Source organism: Monodelphis domestica, chromosome 8 (genome assembly GCF_027887165.1).
Source record: "Monodelphis domestica isolate mMonDom1 chromosome 8, mMonDom1.pri, whole genome shotgun sequence".
Lineage (NCBI taxonomy): Eukaryota > Metazoa > Chordata > Mammalia > Didelphimorphia > Didelphidae > Monodelphis > Monodelphis domestica.
The window spans coordinates 97,774,333-97,795,964 of NC_077234.1; the positions used below are offsets into that span (position 1 = coordinate 97,774,333).

General features: G+C 35.5%; 1 protein-coding gene across 9 annotated transcripts in view; it reads right to left on the reverse strand.

Annotated features, from left to right (window-relative positions):
- DGKH (diacylglycerol kinase eta) overlaps positions 1 to 21,632 on the reverse strand; it is a 239,208-nt gene that overhangs the window by 132,667 nt on the left and 84,909 nt on the right. For all 9 annotated transcript variants that reach the window (XM_001363032.4, XM_016425028.2, XM_056807290.1 and 6 more), the window contains exon 3: positions 11,411 to 11,521. In XM_001363032.4, the coding sequence (XP_001363069.2) occupies positions 11,411 to 11,521 (111 nt within the window). The remainder of the gene's footprint in view (positions 1 to 11,410; positions 11,522 to 21,632) is intronic.

Sequence of the window (21,632 nt, forward strand, 5' to 3'; positions counted from 1 at the left end):
GGGCATATTTCTAAATTGCCCTCCAGAATGGTTGGATCAATTCACAACCCCACCAGCAATGAATTAGTGTCCCCACTTTGCCACATCCCCTCCAGCATTCATTATTTTCCTTTGCTGTCTTGTTAGCCAATCTGCTAAGTGTGAGGTGATACCTCAGAGTTGTTTTGATTTGCATCTCTCTGATTATAAGAGATTTAGAACACTTCTTCATGTGCTTATTAATAGTTTTGATTTCTTTATCTGAAAACTGCCTATCCATGTTCCTTGCCCATTTATCAACTGGGGAATGGCTTGATTTTTTGTACAATTGGTTTAGCTCTTTATAAATTTGAGTAATTAAACCTTTGTCAGAGGTTTTTATGAAGATTTTTTCCCAATTTGTTGTTTTCCTTCTGATTTTAGTTACATTGGTTTTGTCTGTACAAAAGCTTTTTAATTTGATGTAGTCGAAATTATTTATTTTACATTTTGTGATTCTTTCTGTGTCTTGCTTAAAGGTCTGACATGTATACTATTCTGTGTTTACCCAATTTACTTGTGGTTTCCTTCTTTATGTTTAAGTCATTCACCCATTCTGAATTTATCTTGGTGTAGGGTGTCAGGTGTTGATCAATTCCTAATCTCTCCCACACTGTCTTCCAATTTTTCCAGCAGTTTTTATCGAATAGTGGATTTTTGTCCAGGAACCTGGGATCTTTGGGTTTATCGTATACTGTCTTGCTGAGGTCACTTGCCCCCAGTCTATTCCACTGATTCTCCTTTCTGTCTCTTAGCCAGTACCAAATTGTTTTGATGACTGATGCTTTGTAATATAGTTTGAGGTCTGCGACAGCAAGGCCCCCCTCATTTGTGTTTTTTTTTTCATTATTTCCCTGGATATCCTTGATCTTTTGTTATTCCAAATGAATTTGTTATGGTTTTTTCTAAATCAGTAAAGAAATTTTTTGGGAGTTCCATGGGTATGGCACTAAATAGATAAATAAGTTTGGGTAGGATGGTCATTTTTATTATATTGGCTCGTCCTACCCATGAGCAGTTAATGTTCTTCCAATTGCTCAAGTCTAGTTTTAGTTGTGTGGCGAGTGTTTTGTAGTTATGTTCATATAGTTCCTGTGTTTGTCTCAGGCGATAGATTCCTAGGTATTTTATTTTGTCTAAGGTGATTTTGAATGGGATTTCTCTTTCTAGTTTTTGCTGCTGAGCTATGTTGGAGATATATAGAAAAGCTGATGGCTTATGTGGGTTTATTTTGTATCCTGTAACTTTGCTAAAGTTGTTGATTAGTTCAATTAGCTTTTTGGTTGAATCTCTAGGATTCTTTAAGTAGACCATCATGTCATCTGCAAAGAGTGATAACTTGGTCTCCTCCTTGCCTATTTTGATGCCTTCAATTTCTTTTTCTTCTCTAATTGATACTGCTAGTGTTTCTAGTACAATGTCAAATAATAGAGGTGATAATGGGCACCCTTGTTTCACTCCTGATCTTATTGGGAATGCATCTAGTTTATCCCCATTGCAGATGATATTAGCTGATGGTTTTAGATATATACTGTTTATTATTTTTAGGAACGACCCTTCTATTCCTATGCTGTCTAGTGTTTTTAATAGGAATGGGTGTTGTATTTTATCAAAGGCTTTTTCTGCGTCTATTGAGATAATCTTGTTGGTTTGCTTGTTAATGTGGTCAATTATGTGGATAGTTTTCCTAATATTGAACCATCCTTGCATCCCTTGTATAAATCCTACTTGATCATGGTGGATGACCCTTTTGATCACTTGCTGGAGTCTTTTTGCTAGTATCCTATTTAAGATTTTTGCATCTATATTCATTAGGGAGATTGGTCTATAATTTTCTTTCTCTGTTTTTGACCTGCCTGGTTTTGGAATCAGTACCATGTTTGTGTCATAAAAGGAGTTTGGTAGAACTCCCTCTTTGCTTATTATGTCAAATAGTTTGTATAATATTGGGATTAACTGTTCTCTGAATGTTTGATAGAATTCACTGGTGAATCCATCAGGCCCTGGGGATTTTTTCTTAGGAAGTTCTTTGATGGCTTGTTGGATTTCATTTTCTGATATGGGATTATTTAAGAATTCTATTTCCTCTTCTGTTAGTCTAGGCAGTTTGTATTTTTGTATATATATTCATCCATATCACTTAAATTGGTGTATTTATTGCCATATAATTGGGCAAAGTAAATTTTAATGATTCCCTTAATTTCCTCTTCATCAGAGGTGATGTCCCCTTTTTCATCTTTGATGCTGTTAATTTGCTTTTCTTCCTTCCTTTTTTAAATTAGATTGACCAGTACTTTGTCTATTTTGTTTGTTTTTTCAAAGTACCAGCTTCTTGTCTTATTTATTAAATCAATAGTTCTATCACTTTCGATTTTATTAATTTCTCCCTTAATTTTTAGGATTTCTAGTTTGGTTTTCTGCTGGGGGTTTTTAATTTGATCGCTTTTGAGTTTTTTTATTTGCATTTCCAATTGATTGATCTCTGCTCTCCCTAGTTTGTTAATATATGCACTCAGGGATATGAATTTACCTCTGATTACCGCTTTGGCTGCATCCCAAAAGGTTTGAAAGGATGTCTCGCCATTGTCATTTTCCTCGATGAAATTATTAATTGTTTCTATGATTTCTTCTCTAACTAAATGATTTTGGAGTATCATATTGTTTAGTTTCCAATTAGTTTTTGATTTAGTTTTCCATGTACCATTACTGATTGTTATTTTTATTGCCTTGTGGTCTGAAAAGGCTGCATTTATTATTTCTGCTTTTCTGCATTTGTGTGCCATGTTTCTGTGACCTAATGTATGGTCAATCTTTGTGAATGTGCCATGTGGTGCTGAGAAGAAGGTGTATTCCTTTTTATCCCTATTTATTTTTCTCCATATGTCTATTAATTCTAATTTTTCTAAGATTTCATTCACTTCTTTTACCTCTTTCTTATTTATTTTTTGATTTGATTTATCTAAATTTGACAATGGTTGGTTCAAGTCTCCCACTAATATGGTTTTACTGTCTATTTCTTCCTTCAATTCTCCTAGTTTCTCCATTAGAAATTTGGGTGCTATGTTATTTGGTGCATACATGTTGATTAGTGATATTTCCTCATTGTCTAAAGTCCCTTTTAACAAAATATAATTACCTTCCCTATCCCTTTTGATCAGGTCTATTTTTTCTTTGGCTTTATCAGATATCATGATTGCCACTCCTGCCTTCTTTTTGTCAGTTGAGGCCCAGAAGGTCTTACTCCATCCTTTAATTCTGACCTTGTGGGTGTCTACCCGCCTCATGTGTGTTTCTTGGAGACAACATATGGTAGGGTTTTGGATTCTAATCCATTCTTCTTTTCGTCTATGTTTTATGGGTGAGTTCATCCCATTCACTTTCAACGTTATGACTGTCACTTGTGGACTCCCTGGCATTTTGATATCCTTCCCTAATTCTAACCTTTCTTCTTCAGCTCTACCTTTTAGTCTAGTGATTTACTTTAAATCAGTCCCCCTTGTACTTCTCTTTCTACCCCCCCTTCTTATTCCCTCCCTTATTTTCCCCTGTAGTCTTTTTAAAATTTCCCCCCCACCCTCTCCCTCCCTTGTACTGCTTCCCTCCCCACCAGTCTGTTTTTTACCCTTCTACTCCCCTATAGGGCGCAAATCTATTCTCTTCCCCAATGGATTGGATTGTTCTTCCCTCTTTGGGTCAGTTTCAAAGTACATAAGAGTTGAGTATTTCCTATCTCCAACCTCTTTACCCTTCCAGTGTATCGATGTTCTCCCCCCTCCTGCCTTGAACTTCTTTGTGACATATAAATTTACCCCCATTTGTTTCTTTTCCCATTTCTTTTAGTCATAACCTCTTTTCTTTTTTAACTTTAGTCATGTATATATATATATATATATACATACACATGTATATGTATTTATGCATGCATATATCTATATACCTATTTATCTTGTCCTTTCATCCTATACAGTTTGTCACTGTTCCCTCTGAGTGTAGTTCTTCTAGCTGCTTAGGTGATAGCAACAGTTTTTAAGAGTTGTCGATGACCTCTTTTCTTATAGGGATACATATCATTTTAACTTATTGAGTCTCTTAAAAATTTGTTGTTGTTGTTGTTGTTGTTTTTCCCCTCTTTTTTAATACCTTTTGATGATTCTCTTGAGTTCTGTGGTTGGACTTCAAATTTTCTGTTCAGGTCTGGTCTTTTATTTATGAATGCTTGGAACTCTTCTGTTGTGTTAAATGACCATACTTTCCCCTGTAAGAATATAGTCAGTTTTGATGGGTATTTTATTCTTGGCTGTAGGCCTAATTCCCTTGCTTTCCTGAATATCGTATTCCATGCCTTTTGGTCCTTTAGTGTGGATACAGACAGATCCTGTGTTATCCTCACCGTGTTTCCATGGTATCTGAATGGCTTCTTCTTGGCAGCTTGTAATACCTGTTCTTTCATCTGATTGTTTTTGAATTTGGCTATAACATTTCTTGGTGTTGTCAGTTGGGGATTAAATACAGGGGGTGATCTGTGGATTCTTTCAATCTCCACTTTCCCCTCTTGTTCTAGGATCTCAGGGCAGTTTTCCTGGATAATTTCCTCTAGTATTATGTCCAGGCTTTTTCTTTTGTCGTTATTCTTAAATTGTCTCTTCTTGAACGATTTTCTAAATCATCTGTTCTGTGAATGAGATGTTTCACATTTTCCTCAATTTTTTCATTCTTTTTGTTTTGTTTTATAGTGTCCTGCTGCCTTGTGAGGTCACTTGATTCTAGTTGTTTTACTCTGGTTGTTAAAGATTGGATTTCATCTCTGGCTTTTTGGTCGTCTTTTTCCTTCTGGTCTGATTTTCTTTGAAGATTGTCTTTCATCCTCTTTATCTCGTCTTTCATCTCCTTTGCCTCATCTTTCATCTCCTTTGCCTCATTTTCCAGCTGGATGATTTTGGCTTTCAGGACACTATTTTCTTGTTTTAGTTCAAGTGCCTCTGTTTCCAGATGACTTATCTTAATTTTTAATTGTCTTCAGCCTCTCTTAGTTATGTTTTGAGTTCTTCCACAGCCTGTATCCAATTCGCTGGGATTTCTGGTTTATTGTTTGCTGATCTCTCCCCCTCTGTTGCATTTGGTGAGTAGTAGCTGTCTATTGTAGTTTCTTTCCTCTGTTTCTGTTGTTTGTTCAAATTCACCCCTTCTTTCCTCCCCGTATTTGTCTGTGCTCTTGTTCCTCTCATTTTTTTGTTTTTTTGGGGACTTCTATCAGTCTCCCCTCTTGGAGCTTTAACAGAGGATCTCTTGGTGTAATCTCTGGGGGATGGTTGTTGGGGGTTTGAGCTTTCCTGTCCTCTGGAGGCTTTTGATTGGCTTAAAGTCCAGCAGTCGATGAGAATGGATGGGGAGCCTGGGCTTCCATGTGTTCTGGAAACTTTTGATGGGATTGAGTTCAGCTTAGTTGGGCTGGGTTTACTCTGAGTTTTAAACTTCCTGGACGGCTGGAGCAGATATGGAGGATCTCCAAAGCTCTGGCCAGGCTGCCAGGTCTATGCTCCTTCTAGGCTGCCATCTTGACTTCGCCTCTTGGTTTCTGTTTTTTCAGAAGACGCTGCTCTCTAAAGGGGGGAGATGCGTGACCTCTCTGGGCTCCGAGGGCTCCTGATGGGATTAGGTTCAGCTGGTTCTTTCAGAAGACCCTGCTCTCTAAGGGGGAAGGTGTCGTGGCTTGCCTGGGCTCTGAGGGCTCCTGATGGGATTAGGTTCGCCTGGTTTGGGCTGAATGAGCCCTGATGCAATAAGCCTTCTCCTCCTCAGTCTGTGTTGAATGCCTGGAGACTGGCCTGGGTTGTTTTCAAGGTAAACCCTTCACTAGCTCTGAGGGTTTTGTTCTTTCAGAAGCTCTGAGGGCTCCTGATGGGATTAGGTTCAGGTGGTGTGGGCTGAATGATCCCCGAGCCAAGAAAAGGAATAAAAAAAAAAGCAGCAACCTCCTCTTCCACAGTCTGTGTTGAATGCCCGGAAACTGGCCAGGGTTACTTACAAGGTAAGCTCTTCGGAGCAACCCCTTTGCCAGCCCTGAATTTTCTGTCTTTTCAGTAGCTCTGAGGGCTCCTGATGGGATTGGGTTCAGCTGGTGCCCTAAAGCTGGGACCTCCCTTGAGACTCAGATGGAAGGACCCAGCCAAGGGGCTACCGGCTTCCCCCTTCTCTCTATGTTTCCCTGCCATCTGTGTTGGGCACCCTGGAGACTGGCTCAGGTTGCTTTCAAGGTGAGTCCTCAGAGCCCTGAGGTTCCCGCTGCTGACGTGGGCTCAGCACTCTGGGTTGGGGGGGATGGGTCCTGGGACCTTCTTTCTGTCTACCCCTTAGATCTGAGTAATCTAGGGTTCTGGCTTTTGGGGTACGGTACCTTTTGATCCAAGTCCAGGAGGAGGTTTCCCCAGGTCTATCCTGTTGTTCAGCTTGAATTTCGGTGGCCTAGGAGCACTCTGTTTGCGATCGATAAATAAGGGTTTCTGAGGTCTGAACTTTCACTGCTTCTACGCTGCCGTCTTGACCGGAAGTCCATTCCCACTCTTTATACAGTTGAATTCTTACAGAATCATAGAATTTTTGAGATGAAAGGGACCTCAAAAGTCATCCAGGACAAATACTTAGCTAATAAATTAATACCATCTATATTATCCCCCCAAAATAACCATCCAAGCCCCTACATGAACAAGAAACTACTTTATGAGTCAGCTAAATCCATTTTGGCCCATTCAAATTTTAAAATATTTCCTTATTTTGAATAGAAATCTTCCTCTGGATAACTTACACCTGATGGCATATGTCCTTTTCTCTAAGGCATTACTCAGAATAACACTATCCTCCCCTGACAAAGGTCTAATTACTCAAATTTATAAAGAACTAAACCAATTATACAAAAAAATCAAGCCATTCTCCAATTGATAAATGGGCAATGGACATGAAAAGGCAATTTTCAGTTAAAGAAATCAAAATGATTAATAAGCACATGAAAAAGTGTTCTAAATCTCTGATAACCAGAGAGATGCAAATCAAAACAACTCTGAGGTATCACATCACACCAAGCAGATTGGCTAACATGACAGCTATGGAAAGTAATGAATGCTGGAGGGGATGTGGTAAAGTAGGGACATTAATGCATTGCTGGTGGAGTTGTGAATTGATCCAAAGATTCTGGAGGGCAATTTGGAACTCTGCCCAAAGGGTGATAAAAGACTGTCTGCCCTTTGATCCAGCCATAGCACTGCTGGGCTTGTACCCCAAAGAGATAATAAGTAAAAAGACTTATACAAGAATATTCATAGCTGCACTCTTTGTGGTGGCCCAAAATTGGAAAATGAGGGGATGCCCTTCAATTGGGGAATGGCTGAACAAATTGTGGTATATGTTGATGATGGAATACTATTGTACTAAAAGGAATAATAAAGTGGAGGAATTCCATGGAGACTGGAATGATCTCCAGGAAGTGATGCAGAGTGAAGGGAGCAGAACCAGGAAAACATTGTACACAGAGACTGATACACTGTGGTACAATCGAAGGTAATGGACTTCTCCATTAGTGGCAATGCAGTGTCCCTGAACAATCTGCAGGGATCTAAAAAACACTATCCACAAGCAGAGGATAAACTGTGGGAGTAAAAACACCGATGAAAAGCAACTGCTTGAATACAGGGGTGGAGGGGATATGACTGAGGAGAGACTCTAAATGAACACTCTAATGCAAATACCAACAACATTTGTGATACCCAATGGAATCGCCTGTGGGCTATGGGAGAGGTGGTGGGATGGGGGAGGGAAGAAAAGAAAATGATCTTTGTTTCCAATGAATAGTGTTTGGAAATGACCAAATCAAAATTAAAAAAAAAAAAAAGAATAACATGATGCAGTTTTCAGATCCATAAACATGAACTTAGTGCTTAAAATGTGAGATCTCTGCAAACTGACCAATAAAGAAATAAATTAAAAGAAAAACTGAATCATGTTAATATTGACATTTGTACTAAAAATGAAATCAGAAGACAAGAGGAAATTGCAGTTAAATGGAAGGATATTTCATCTTTTCTTCTTAGAAAGGCAAATAATGCAGTTGATAAAAACTGGTTTTACCATGTATTCAAAGACAAAAAGAGATTTTTTCATAGGACATTTGGTCATCTTGTACTATAGTGTTCAAGATAAATATTTACTGAAAAATGGCAAAAGTAAAATTCCCCTGAAAATAATTGAAGCTTACCTGCTTGCAACTGTTGCAGAATGAAGAAGTAAAGAGGTAACAAAATTCTATGGGGATTCAACCTTCCAAGTGAAATTTTTAAAAAATACATTAATACTTGTTCACTTCAATGAAAGGATGGAAACGAAGGAGAATAGAATTGTTACTGGAAACATGGTTTCGATATAATCAATGGGTATGGCTAAGGCATGTAGACTATACAGCTATCTCATTTCTGTATATTATGACTGTGTATTTTGAGAAAAGAACTGGAAAGCACCACTTAAGGCCAACATCAACAATATCAACAAATTAAATAAGTTATAGTTTTGTAGACATGAAATGACTGGTTACCAAGGTACTAGTCAATTCAGAATTAGCAGTATGTGGATAGTCAGACTGTCAGTTTGGTAGAGGAAAAAATTAAATTCAATACAAATTTAGAAAATAACTTTTAAAAGGTATGCTGTACAACTATTGACATAAACTAAAACCATCTCCTAAGGAAGTTTTAAAAATGTAAAGCAATTGTAACAAAAAGACCTATACACTGCCTCAAGCAGAAAACACTTGATTTCTGGGTGAAGAGATGAATCAAGTCAAGGGCTTCACCACCTCAATAAAACCTCCTTTTCTTTACATGTGAAAAGACTGTGGAAAATTGTGAGTAGCATTGCCTCATAAAGCAATCAGTAGAAGTAAAGGATAAAGCAAGTCTACTGAAAGTTTGCCAAGATATCCAAATAAGCCAGATCATCCTGAGGTTATTTAAAGATGAAACAAGAAAGAGGACAATGAACAGACAAAAAAAGTTAGATATTCATCCAGATTCCTATGTCAAGGACATCTGATTTTGTCAGGAAATGAATTCCCTTTACCAATACGGATTATAACACCTTTACAGAGTTTTGCAGAATGTCGAAGTTTCATGGGCATTTAATAATTTCCCCAAGGAAATAGAGCCAGTAAGTGCATGTGTAGTTGAAAATCAGGTCTGCCTAACCTCAAGCTCAGCAATAAGATTTCTATAATAAATTATTTTCTCTCTCAATAACAAAGGAATCGCCAAGTTTAGAATTCCACATCAAATTCCTAATATGTCATATGGGGAAACAGAAACCATACTAAAGACAATAATGACAACAACAACTGCAATAGACCAAGTCCTCACAAAGGAATTCCGTGGTACACACTATGGAATTTTGAGGACCCTAAGGACTAGGTTCTGAAGATATCTGGAAGAAGGAAGAAGAGCAAATGCTTGGAAGGAAAAGCAAACCTAAACTTTATTATTCCTTTAAAAGGGTAACCAAGAAAAGTTTAAGAACCACTAATTCATATGCTTTCTCTCTTATCTCTACAAAAAAATAAAATAATCTGCATACATAGCAAGGACACAGGTATGAGAATTGAATAATCACCTTTTGCAAATGTTCAAAAAGCAGACTAAATCTTTTCAGAAACACAGTTGACTAAAAGTTGGAAAGAAGACAAGATCCCACTGTGTCTATTGTTTGCAGTACACATATGTAGATAGATAAATAACTAGATACATATATATGTGTAGACAGGTAGAGAAGATATAAATATCCACATTCATATATACTTGCCAAAGCCATTGACTTCTGTCACAGAATTTGTATAGCACAGAGCACACACAGATGGGTGGGGGATTCTCTTTAGATTGCAAGGTTTACCAGATTCTCCTTTTTCAAATGATATTGTATCACTTGATAGACTCTTCAGAGCTTTTTAAATGAGACATAAGAGCTCAAGAAACTACATGAGGAAGACATATGATCCAGATTGTAATACACAGGATGATGGACATCCCATTGGAATGTCATTTTGGACAGATATTTAAGAAAGGAGAATGCAATGGGCTCATTACTGAGAAGAAAAGTGAACCAAATTTCCCTTGTGAAATTGTGTCCTGTTTTTCATGACTCCAAACTTCTCCCTGAAACAAATCACCTTTTAAACATCAATACTATTCTGGTAATAATTCCATGGCAGATCACATACTTTGAAGAATTTAAGTGGATGGTCACACAAACAGAAAGAAAAAAATGCATAATAGCAATATATTAAGAATGTGGAATAGTTCAAAAAAGCAGCATAAAGAACATAGATGTGTGTAGGTAAACAGAAGAAAGAAAGGTGAATGTATGGATAAACCAATAGACAGTTATATACATACATATATACATGTCTATATATACATTTGTTAGTCATGAACTGTCAAGTGATCTAGAGAAAAACTACAGAACTCTAGGGAACTTTCTTCTCAAAAATTTATGAGAAGATGTGGATGCAAATTGTACTGTATGGATAGATTATGGTCTACTCCTTTGGTGGAAATATCCATATTGCTGAGATCACAGATCAATCAAAATATTTAAGCAGATGATGTCTTAAGCATTGTCCCGGACTAGAAATGTATTATTACTAGGCTCTTTGTTTTGTTGATTATAAACTAAGACCTTAAATATTTTTCCTTCTGCTTTTGAACAGCATTTTATATCAATAGTATGAATAACAATTCTAATGATTAACTGCTCCAACTATCATAGTAGTAAGGACTTTTCACACTGAATACTAGTGAATTGTACCAGAATATTAGTTTTACATGTCTTTTTTTACCATTGACAGAAGATTAAATCTTATTAGATTCATTAAAGTACTTTCTGAAGAGTTTTAATTCAATTAAAGCCTAAAGTTTGACTTCCTCATTATCATGTTGTATCTATTTGTGATTACAAAATGAAAAGAATTAAAACAAAATCCTCAAATTTGTTTTCATAGAGATTAAGTTAATTTTTGTTTTACACAGAAATAAAGTTAAGCTCTAATTTAGTTCATTTAATAAAAATGGAATTAAATTGAATTCCTATTATATAGCTATCCCTAAGGTACATCTTTATGGGACTACTTGCTTGGCACAAATTGACTTGTTGCAGGATATTTTTTTGCATTTTGGTTACTCACTTCATCCCCATCCACTTTGGATGGGGCAGAGTTGAGTAGAGCAATACTAACTGAATTTTTTCTTAACTCACTCAATAAAATAATGTTATAATAAGTTTCGGGGTGGGGGAATTAAGCCTACTTTTACAAACAACCACAGTTTCTTTATAGGAATTTGCCACTAGCTTCATAATGTCTTACCTTTGAGTCCTTGGCATAGTAAAGCGTGCGGCCCCGAAGTTTGAAGTAACGTTTTTTCCACCTTTGAAAGGAGCTAGTCTGCTTCAATAGTAATCCTTCCTTAATACTGGTCTGTAGAGATAAGCAAAATAACACAATTGAAATGATAATGAATACCACCAAATGACCATTCTATCCAATAAAATGTTACCATTCCATGGTAAAAGGTTCCTTTCTATCATGGTATCTATTATTAGTGTGCTTTGTTCTACATAAATTGGGTTGTGATACAAAAAACCCATAACATTCTCCTGAATTGAAAAGATAATTCTAAAACTCTTTTCGGATCGGATCTTGGGTTAGCTCTGAAATATTTTAAATCCAGGAAGCTGCTATTTAATTCTAAATATTCTCCAAATCTTCTCCTAGACTGATGATTCAAGTGAACCCTTAAAAAGGGTGAGTACATAGAGCATGAGGCAGCTAGAACTGATAAACTTTCTTAAGGATTTTCCTAGCCTAGAACATAGACCCTATCTTAACTTGGACCCTCATGACTGCCTCTGGGCACTTGATGACCAAGTTGTGGAATGTTATCATAAGTTTCATGACTAAAATTATTATTTGTTTACATGTAAAAAGTGTTCTAATGTATGCAAAATATTTTCCTCATTACCATGCTGTAAGGTAGGCATTATAGCTATGATTATATTGAGTTTATAGAGAAGAAATCTAAGGTTCAGAGATCAAGGAATCACATTTTTGAGCTGGTCAGAAAATCTTATATCATCTAGGGAAGGAAACACCTTATTTTACAATTTTGTAAACTGAGGCCCAGAAAATTGAAGTGACTTTACCCAAAGTCAGTACTCAACTTTCATTTCCTCCACTTCTCTCATTCATTTCTCAATCCTTTTATAATCTCACTTCCACCCCATCATTCAGTGAAAATTACTATCTTTCCAAAGGACCAGTCATCTCTAAACTGCTCAACTGAATGGCCATTTCTTAATTGTCATCTTCCTTGATCTTTCTCGGCCACATTTGAAGCTGCTGAATACCCTCTCATCTGCTGTCTTTGAAACTCTCGGGGTTTTTTGTGAGACTCCTTTCTCTTGGTTCTCCTTCTACCTGACTACTATCCAATCTCTGATGAATCATTATCCATATCACATCTCCTTACTTCAAGTTACCTCAAGGCTCTGACCTAGGTCATCTTCTCTCTCTATTCTCCCTCGTTTGGTGAACTCATAAGCTCTAATAGGACTAAGCATTATGTCTATTCCAGTGACTCACAAATCTATATAACCTTGCTGTTCCTCACCTACAACATTCCATCTTCCATTTCTGGAAGTCCCAGCTTTTTTTTGTTGGTTTTTTTTGTTTTGTTTTGTTTTGCCAATCCCACATATGGCTGTATCATAGGCATCCATATTTCAATATGGTCAAAACAAAACAATGTATCAATGTAACTTCAACTCCTCAATTCTCTTTCACACAACATATTTAATTAGTTTTTAAGACTTACAGATCTATCTCTGCAATATCTCACATAGATATCATTTTAGTTCAGGCCCTCATCTGCTGAAATAGCCAGTTGGTATACCCACTTCAAGTTCTCTCCCCTCTCCAATCCATCCTCTGCACAAGTGCCAAAGCATAGTCTAATCCCCTTACAATAATAAATCAATAACTTACAAACAATTGACTTATTTCTGGAGTTGAATATCATTCCTTGATTTAGCATCTAAAACTTTAAAAATCCAGCTCCAACCTAACTTTCTAAATTTATTATTCATTACTCCCCTTGGCATGTTCTGTGGTCTAGACAAACAGGACTAGTTGCTTCTCCTTAATAACAAAACTCCATCTTACATCTCTGAGTCTTTGCATAAGCTACTTAACAATTGCCTGTTGATTGATTGGTTGATTGACTGATTGACTGGTGGTCTTCAGTCACCCAACTATAAAGTACCAGAGCCTGCCTTCAGACCAAAGAATCTTACTGATACTAATCTACTAGCATAGAGTTAGGTAAATTCACAATCTTATCCAAAGAGATTAGTGAATTAGTGAAAGGTTAATGAATTGTGCAGAATAGATTTACAGGTACAAGTCATCTAGTTCAACTTCATTATTTTACAGATGAGGAAATTAAGAGCTAAGAAATTGAAAGCTGAAGGGATCTTAGAGATTACTTAGAATTAAAACCTTCATTTTACAAATAAGAAATCTGAGGCCAGTTAAATATCTTGCTCAAGTCAAACAGGAATTTAAATTCAGCTCCTCTGACTACAGATTAAACTATGCTACCTCATTCAATTTAGCTTTAACATTCTATGACAATAACATAGATATGGTCAGAAAGGGTGTTGCTTAAATTTTAAGATGACACAAAGTTGGGAGGCAGAATTGGGATTCAAAACAACGTCAACAGCTAGAAAGTAAGCCAAAAATAATAAGAGGAAGAGGAACAGAGACAAATATAAAATCTTACAGTTAGCTTAAAAATTCAAATGTAAAATTATAGAGTAAGGGAAATGTGGTATGAATATAATTTGACTGAAAAAGACCCGATGACCTGAGGTGACTAGCTGAGAATGTCATATAAATAATAACGGATAAGCAACTAACCATATGAAGTAATGACTAAAAATACTAATATTATCTTAGGTCACATAATAGACATGTAGTGACCATATAGAGAAAGGTAACTATTTAACTCTAACCATATGGAATATAGTATAGAGAACTACAGTGAAAAAGTATGAAGAGAAAACAATTTGTCATAGTGGGATATAATCTGTATTGTGTTCCAGCTTGCCTGATTTTGCTTTCCATAAATCAGTATCAGGTCATGTGAAAAATTTTAAACCTAAGAAAATAATCCTAAGGCCAAAACTCCTTTACTCAAAGATATCCCAGGACATGTAGTTCTCCATGGGTAGTCAAGCACAAGACCAAGTATCTCTCCAGTTACATATTTGCATCATTACAGTCTGAGATTTTTTCTATGCTAATTCCAAAAAAATAATCAGCCAAATATTCATTTTAGATGCCATGCACTGTGCTTGGCCCTGGGGATACAAGAATAAAGCATAAAAAAATCCCTATCAGCAAAGTATGAATGTCACAACCTGCATAGGTTTCTGCCCGTTTGAGAATGTTTTTTCTACACAAAATGGATGCCATGGATTCCAGTGGATTTGTGATTACAAATGAAGGCCCTCTTCTCTTTGAAAGCATCAGAATATAAACCATTACAAAATTAACAAAGAAAAATGTTTTTAATTATGAAAAATTTAAGAATTTGAAACTTTAAAGCGTATTTTCTCCAATTCATGTGCAGTTCTACAAAAACTATTCCAAATATGCTAAAGCATGAAAATATAAACTGATTTGAGATCAGAAATAGGCATCCTTCAATTAACTAAAAAGTTATCTATCATTTTATTGTATTTTCTGCAAGATCTTGTGAGGAAAATACTAGCAAAGAATCCAGAGACATAGATTCCACTAAACCCTGCCACTAATTAGCTACATAATTTTGAGCAAGCCACTTAATCTATCTGGGACTCAATTGCCTCATCTGTAAAACACAGGAATCCTTAAAGGACCTTCCAGTTTAAAAAAAATAAAACTATGATTCTAGACATTTATAATCAATTTAACTACTGAGTTTCAATTCAAATTCAAATCAAATCAAATGCAAAAATGCAATTATATAAGGAAGAAAAATGCCCCAAACATGTAATAAAATAATACTTTAAGAGGCTAAAAAATTCATAATATATTTAAAAGTTAAATAACTTATGGCACAATGTTAATGATAAACCTCAAATCAAGTTGCACAAAATTATGTAGCTATGGGGTGGGGAGGGGCTGTATATTTATTATCTAATTGCTAAAGTGTCCCAAAAGAGATCAACTTAAAGAAGCAGAACATGCTAAACTGAAAAGTCACCTTATTTTTACCAAACTCCCTCCATCATTCCATTAAAAAAAGATGATCATGTAGTTCTCTTTGGCTATTTGGATTTTACTTTGCCACATACTAAAAACTGCATTTTTAATTTTTAATCAATAGATTAACTGTACAATCTATATAGTAATCATTTCATAATTGATATACAGATGGAAGATACCTTGAAATTATCCTGCTCATTCAAATGCTGGAATAAATTTTTATTCAAAATTTACAAAGAAATCAGTTGTTTTCAAGAGATGCTAATTTTTGTTGGAAATAACACAAAACCAAAGCACTATGATTTTTGACATGTATTCTAGCTAAAATGTATTGTTGTTGTTTGTTCAGTTATTTCAGTCATGTATGATTTTTCCTGACCTTATTTGGGGGTTTTGTGGCAAAACAGTAGCAGGAGCAGAGATTCAAACCCGGACCTTCCTGATTTAAAAGCCAGCTCTCTACTGTATATTATATTATATATATATAATGTATATATACATTGTCTCTCAAATTTGGCTACTATGAAAAAAAAAGAACAATATAGCAAGCAAAGGAAGAGCATTAATAATTTTAGAAAGTTCATTATAAACTTTTCTAATGGGCCTAGAACTTATTGGCTCACATATTTATTAACATCAAACTGATAAACTTCAGGGAATATTTGGCAATCCAGATGACAAAACTCTGCTGAAAAAAGTTCTTTTCAATCTTAAGATTATGAATGCTAAAGAAATGAGAAAGTCTACAAGACAGGCCAGCAAGATTATTCTTTCATCACAAAAATCCTAAATTACAAAATTATAATTGAAACAATGGCCCAGAAATTTCATAAATTCAATCTGATGTAACATTTGCTAAGACTAGTGTGACACAGAGCTATCCAAGGTGCTGAGAACAAAACAAATTTTAGATAAATCAGTCCTTGCCCCCTTGGATCATATAGTCTAATGCAAATGACATACAAATAAAAAAATTATAATAGTAATATTGTAATGTATAGTATAACACAATATAATAATATAATATAGCAATATTGCAATATGTAGCCTGCCACAATCCCTCTCAGAACATAAAGTTCCTGCTCTCAAGGAGCTTACCTTCTAAAAGAGAACACAACATGCAATAAAGCTAAATATGCATGATCTATATATACAATGTAAATGTAGGGTAAGTCTCGGGGGAAAAGCATTTAGCATTGGTGTTCAGAATTCAGAGACTTGAGAGGCTTCTTGAAGAAATTATAATTTTAGCTAAGTTTTAAAGAAGCCAGGGAATCCAGAAAACAGGTGATGAGAGAGAGCATTCCAGACATGGGAGACAGCTAGTGAAAAGGCATGAAATTGAGAGATTCATTGTCAAGTGTGAGAAACAATCTATGTCTCTCCTCAATATTTTATTTGAGAGATTGTGGTCCTTCACAAATGTGTTGTTTTTTTTTTTTGTAAACACTCTTTTTCTGATCTTTTTAGCAATTAAACTGCCCACCTACAAAAGGGGCAGTACATCTGGAATATGCTAGATCTTTATCATCAACTCTTAGAATTTCTTGCTTCCTTAAAAAACAGTCCAGGTGTCACCAATAAAATATATGCTTTGATCACCACCCAACATCCAGTCCTTAGTGCATTCTGCTTCTAGAATGCAAAGTATCAGTGAGGAGGTGGTAGGGATGATGGATAGTGGAGGAAGTATGGTTTGGAGCTAATGGCCAGAAAGTCAGGTGAAGGTCTAGTCCCATCTAAGATGTGTGAATGATGGCTGGCATCTCAGAGTTGGATGATACCTGCAAGGTCATCTTATCATGATCCCTTCCATGAAGCAGAATGTTCCTTAGCAATTTCCTTTGCCTACTCCTACTAGAAGCTAAGTTAGCAACCACTTGAAGATTGCAGAGATAAAAGATTAACTGCCTTCCAAATCAAGTCAAGTCAAATTTACTCAAGGTAAAGAAACGTATAATGTGCCTTCTCTGTTCAAGATATTGTACTAAGGTTTTTAAAGCATTACTTTTCATTTTGAACAGCTCTCATGGTTAAAAAACACTTTATAAGTAATTAAAAACAAATACATCTTTATACCTGAGTATCCTTTTTAAATGAGCCTACTTCATACAACAGAACAATAAAGTATGTCCTTTAAGATAGGCTCTGATATGAAATTTTCTCTTGGTGCAATTTATAAAAAATGGGCATGCCAAGGTAGACCTTCTCTATGTAGGTAAAGAACCAAAAGAAACCTGACACTGAGCTGGGGTTGTATGGCTTATGCTGTCCTAGCCTGGCACTGAGAAAAAGCTGCAAGGACTCATGAATATGATAAATCATTTTTATTCAGTAAACAAGCCTTTTAAAATAGCATAATACACTAGTCAGAAGCCTTTCTTCCATGCCCATATTTCAGCATTAAATGAGTTCTAAGTTTTAGTAACTTCATAAGGAAAAAAATGTTGCTTCTAAATTTTTTTAAAGTTACAGTTAGGAAAAATAAGGAATTAAACTGAGTGCTGTTATAATGGGAATAAAACTCTGCAATACCTAGAGCCTTCCTCCATGCTGTATAGATCCTATGAAGAGTATCTAAGTGGGAGGACATTTGACCGAGGATCACACATGGATAGATGGTTTGTGATGTGCACAAATAAAGTGAATAACCATCACCAACCAGATGCAGTATGAACAAGATGATCCACATTACACTGACAACAAACTGTGAGACTAAGTATCTACAGACATTAGTGTTTTGAACAAACAAAATAGAGTAATAAAGTGATTCATATCTACTAACACATGTAATTATTATTGTTAGGTGGCAATCAAGCATAAATAATAAACAGTTAATATAAATGACTGTAATTAGCATTACCTTTATATAGTTTAAATAATTAGTTTTACTTTTCTTTGTTAATTCTCCAGTATTATCATTAACAATAATTTTCCTTCATACTATTTACCACTTACTTACTATGATCATCAAATAATACACATAATTTTTTTCAAATCTTATTCTCTAAAGGCTGAGTTTTCTTTGTGTCTGACTTTCATTTCTATAAAGAGTGAGCTTTGTCCATTTTCTCCTATCACCCTGAGCTTTTCTAGGTTTTCCCATTCCCCAACTTGAGTCCTTGTTTCCTTCCCTGCACCTCAAATGGGACCAAAATTGGGTAGTGTTCAGTCATAAGATACCTGTCCAGAGGGCAAGAGCATTTTACCATTTAGTGTAAATGAAAACTCATCTTGGAAGAAAGGCACTAGTAGTGAGGAGAGAGAAGCGTGCCATATAAGGCCTCCGGCAGGAGGTGGAATTTGAGCTGAGTTTTGAAGGAAGCCAGAGAAGCAGGCAGCAATGGTGATGAGTGTGAGCATTTTGGCATGGAATATAAGTAATAAAAAGACAAGGAGTTGGCAGGTGGTATGTAGTGAGTGAGGAACACCATTGAGGGCAGTGTCACCAGACTGTGAAATGGAGGGAATTCAAAGTTTTCTATGCATATAGTTGTTTGCATGTGGTCTTCCCCATTTGAATTTTAACTCTTTTGAGGGAAGGGCCCTGTTTTTCGCCTTTCTTTGTATCTCCAGAACTTAGAATATGACTTGGCACATAGGTGTTTAATAAATATTTTATTTATTATTTTTATATCAAAGTATTTTATTTATGAAATGCCTACTTGACAAGAATTATTCTCTAACCATATTTCTCCTGTCCTCTACTTGTGCTAGAAATAATCTATCTTAAGTGCTTAGCAAATTTTAATCACTTAATTAGTGTTAGTTATTATTACTAAGGATTACAAGATGAGGATGGGAACTTGCCAATTTAGGCACTCTCTCACCACTTCTAACCTAGCTCAGCCAATTCCCCTAAAAAAGGTAAAATTAAGGTATATTTCACATCAGAGTAAGCCATACACTATCGCAGAATTTCAGGGCTAAAAAAAGATTTATTCACCCCCTACAAAATATCCCTCAGCTTTCTTAATACAACTCAAATGTATTTCATTAGGAGACAAACTTTTTATTCCACAATTACACCTGGGATAACTAATATACTTATCCCATGAATACATTTTCATTGAAAAAATCATACCAGATTTATCTTTTATTAGGAAAAATAATCAGAAATAAGACAGATACTTGTCACATGAATGGAGGTTTAGTGGGAAGGGCAGAAATAAGAAGAGATGTCACTAAGAAAGAACAGAATGAAGACTGGAAACCGTCCCCCTTATTTAACATTATCTAGAAGAAAATTACTGCATTCTCTAGTTGGCCACTTATGAGAAACAAACAGAAAAATTCTAGCTGTAAGACACAAGAAATATGATTCTTACGTAGCATGTTTGCTATCTCTCTTAGTTTTGAAGCTATCATGAATCAATCTAAAGACACTCTCAAAACACTTTTTAAAAAAGGAAACTATTTCTTTAGTCTCTTTTCTCTTTAATCACTATCTTCTACTGTTACTTTCTACCACCTACTTGTTATAATACTTGAATATATATTTATAAAGTCTTTAAGAAAGCTGTCTTTCCTTCTTGGGAGACATTGTGCAATGTTACACAGTAGGTGCTGAAGAAATGTTGCTAAATCAAATTGAAGCTGTGATTTTCACATAAAATGTTGATCTCATGATAACTTCCTGTATACATAACTGGGGAACTAACTTCTGAGCCTGACTTCTTATGAAAAAGAGCACCATTTTAAATGATGAACTGAAAATAGTTTAACACATATCATTTCAAGTCTAACAGCCAGTTGAGAGAAAAACACATGAAAATCCTGAAACTATCTCAATGTGAAGAAGCCTGTATATAATACCACAGTACTTAGCAACAAGGGAAATATATTTCAGGTCACTACTTCATGTTGGTTCCATCTTTCAGGAAGAATAGATTGGTTTTACATGCGTTTGTGGGATAAAGTCCAAGCATTGCTAGTTCCATGTATTTGGGTAATCTGTCATGAAGAGAATCTTGATAATAATCTCTTGTGAAACATTACAGTGAAGCTCATGGAATAAGTATTAATTTTATTACATTTTCATCATTAAATGATAATACCAATGTGGTAACATTTTTATCACATTTTTTTCCTATGAAGTGGTAGGTTACTTCCTTCTAATTAAAAGGAATTCATTATGGAAGTCTGATACTTATGCTTTAAAGTCTACTTTATGTCTCTGCCTTGGAAAAATTAAGGCACAGAGACATGGTCAAGAAAGAGCTTCTATTGCAATTAAAAAAACATCCTGAGTAGAAAACATGAAATGAAAGATTAATTAAAAATTCAAATATGATACTGGATTCCTCATCACCACTGGTCTGCAGCCACTTATTTCTTCATCACTGTCTGCTCTCAAGCTATCATCCTCATTCTCTCCCAGTGGGCCTTTGGAGTTTGCCCCTGAATCCCCTGGTCCCAATAAGTGGCAGTCTGTCTTATCTTTCTGGGGCCTAAGCCTCCAGAACATTTTCCAGATGTTTCCTTACTAGAGCTAGTATAAATAAGATGAAAATTAACATGAAAGTTGGAACTTGAAACTACTGCTTTAATTGGGGAAAAAAAAGACAAAAGCAAACTGGGCATCAAAGTACCTCTGCTCAAGTCTAGTCACTAGTTCCCTAAGTTTTCATTTCCTTACCTGTCAATACATGCATATCTCATTTTATTTCACATGACTTTATTGCACTTTAAAGTTACTGCTTTTTTTTAACAAATTGAAAGTTTGTGGTGACCCTGCCTCAAGTAAGTCTATCAATGCCATTTTCTCAAAAGCATGTGCTCACATCATGTCTCTGTGTCACATTTTGATATTTCTCATGGTATTTAGCATTAGAGCTGAGCACATATATAATATGGTGAACTTAATTGAAAAATGTATATAATCTGACCAGTCCACAGCATAAGACATGACAATATTAAAGTTAGGCCAATTAAAAAGTATTCAAGAGAAAAAGAAGAGTCAATGAATGTGGTAAACTTCAATGTTGTGTTATTTTAAGAAATTGTCACAAAAAATATATAAAAAAAAGAAAAAAAAGAAATTTTCACAACCATTTTAGGCTTCAGCAACCTGATTGGTTAGCAGCAATTAACATCAAGGCAAGTCCTTCTACTGGCAAAAAGATTATAATCTGTTAAAGGTTCAGATGATGGTTAGCATTTTTGGCAACAAAATATTTTAAATTAAGGTATGTGCATTGTTTTTTGGATATATACCGTTGTGCACTTAATTATATCCACTCAAAAACCAAAAAAATCATACAACTTGCTTTATTTT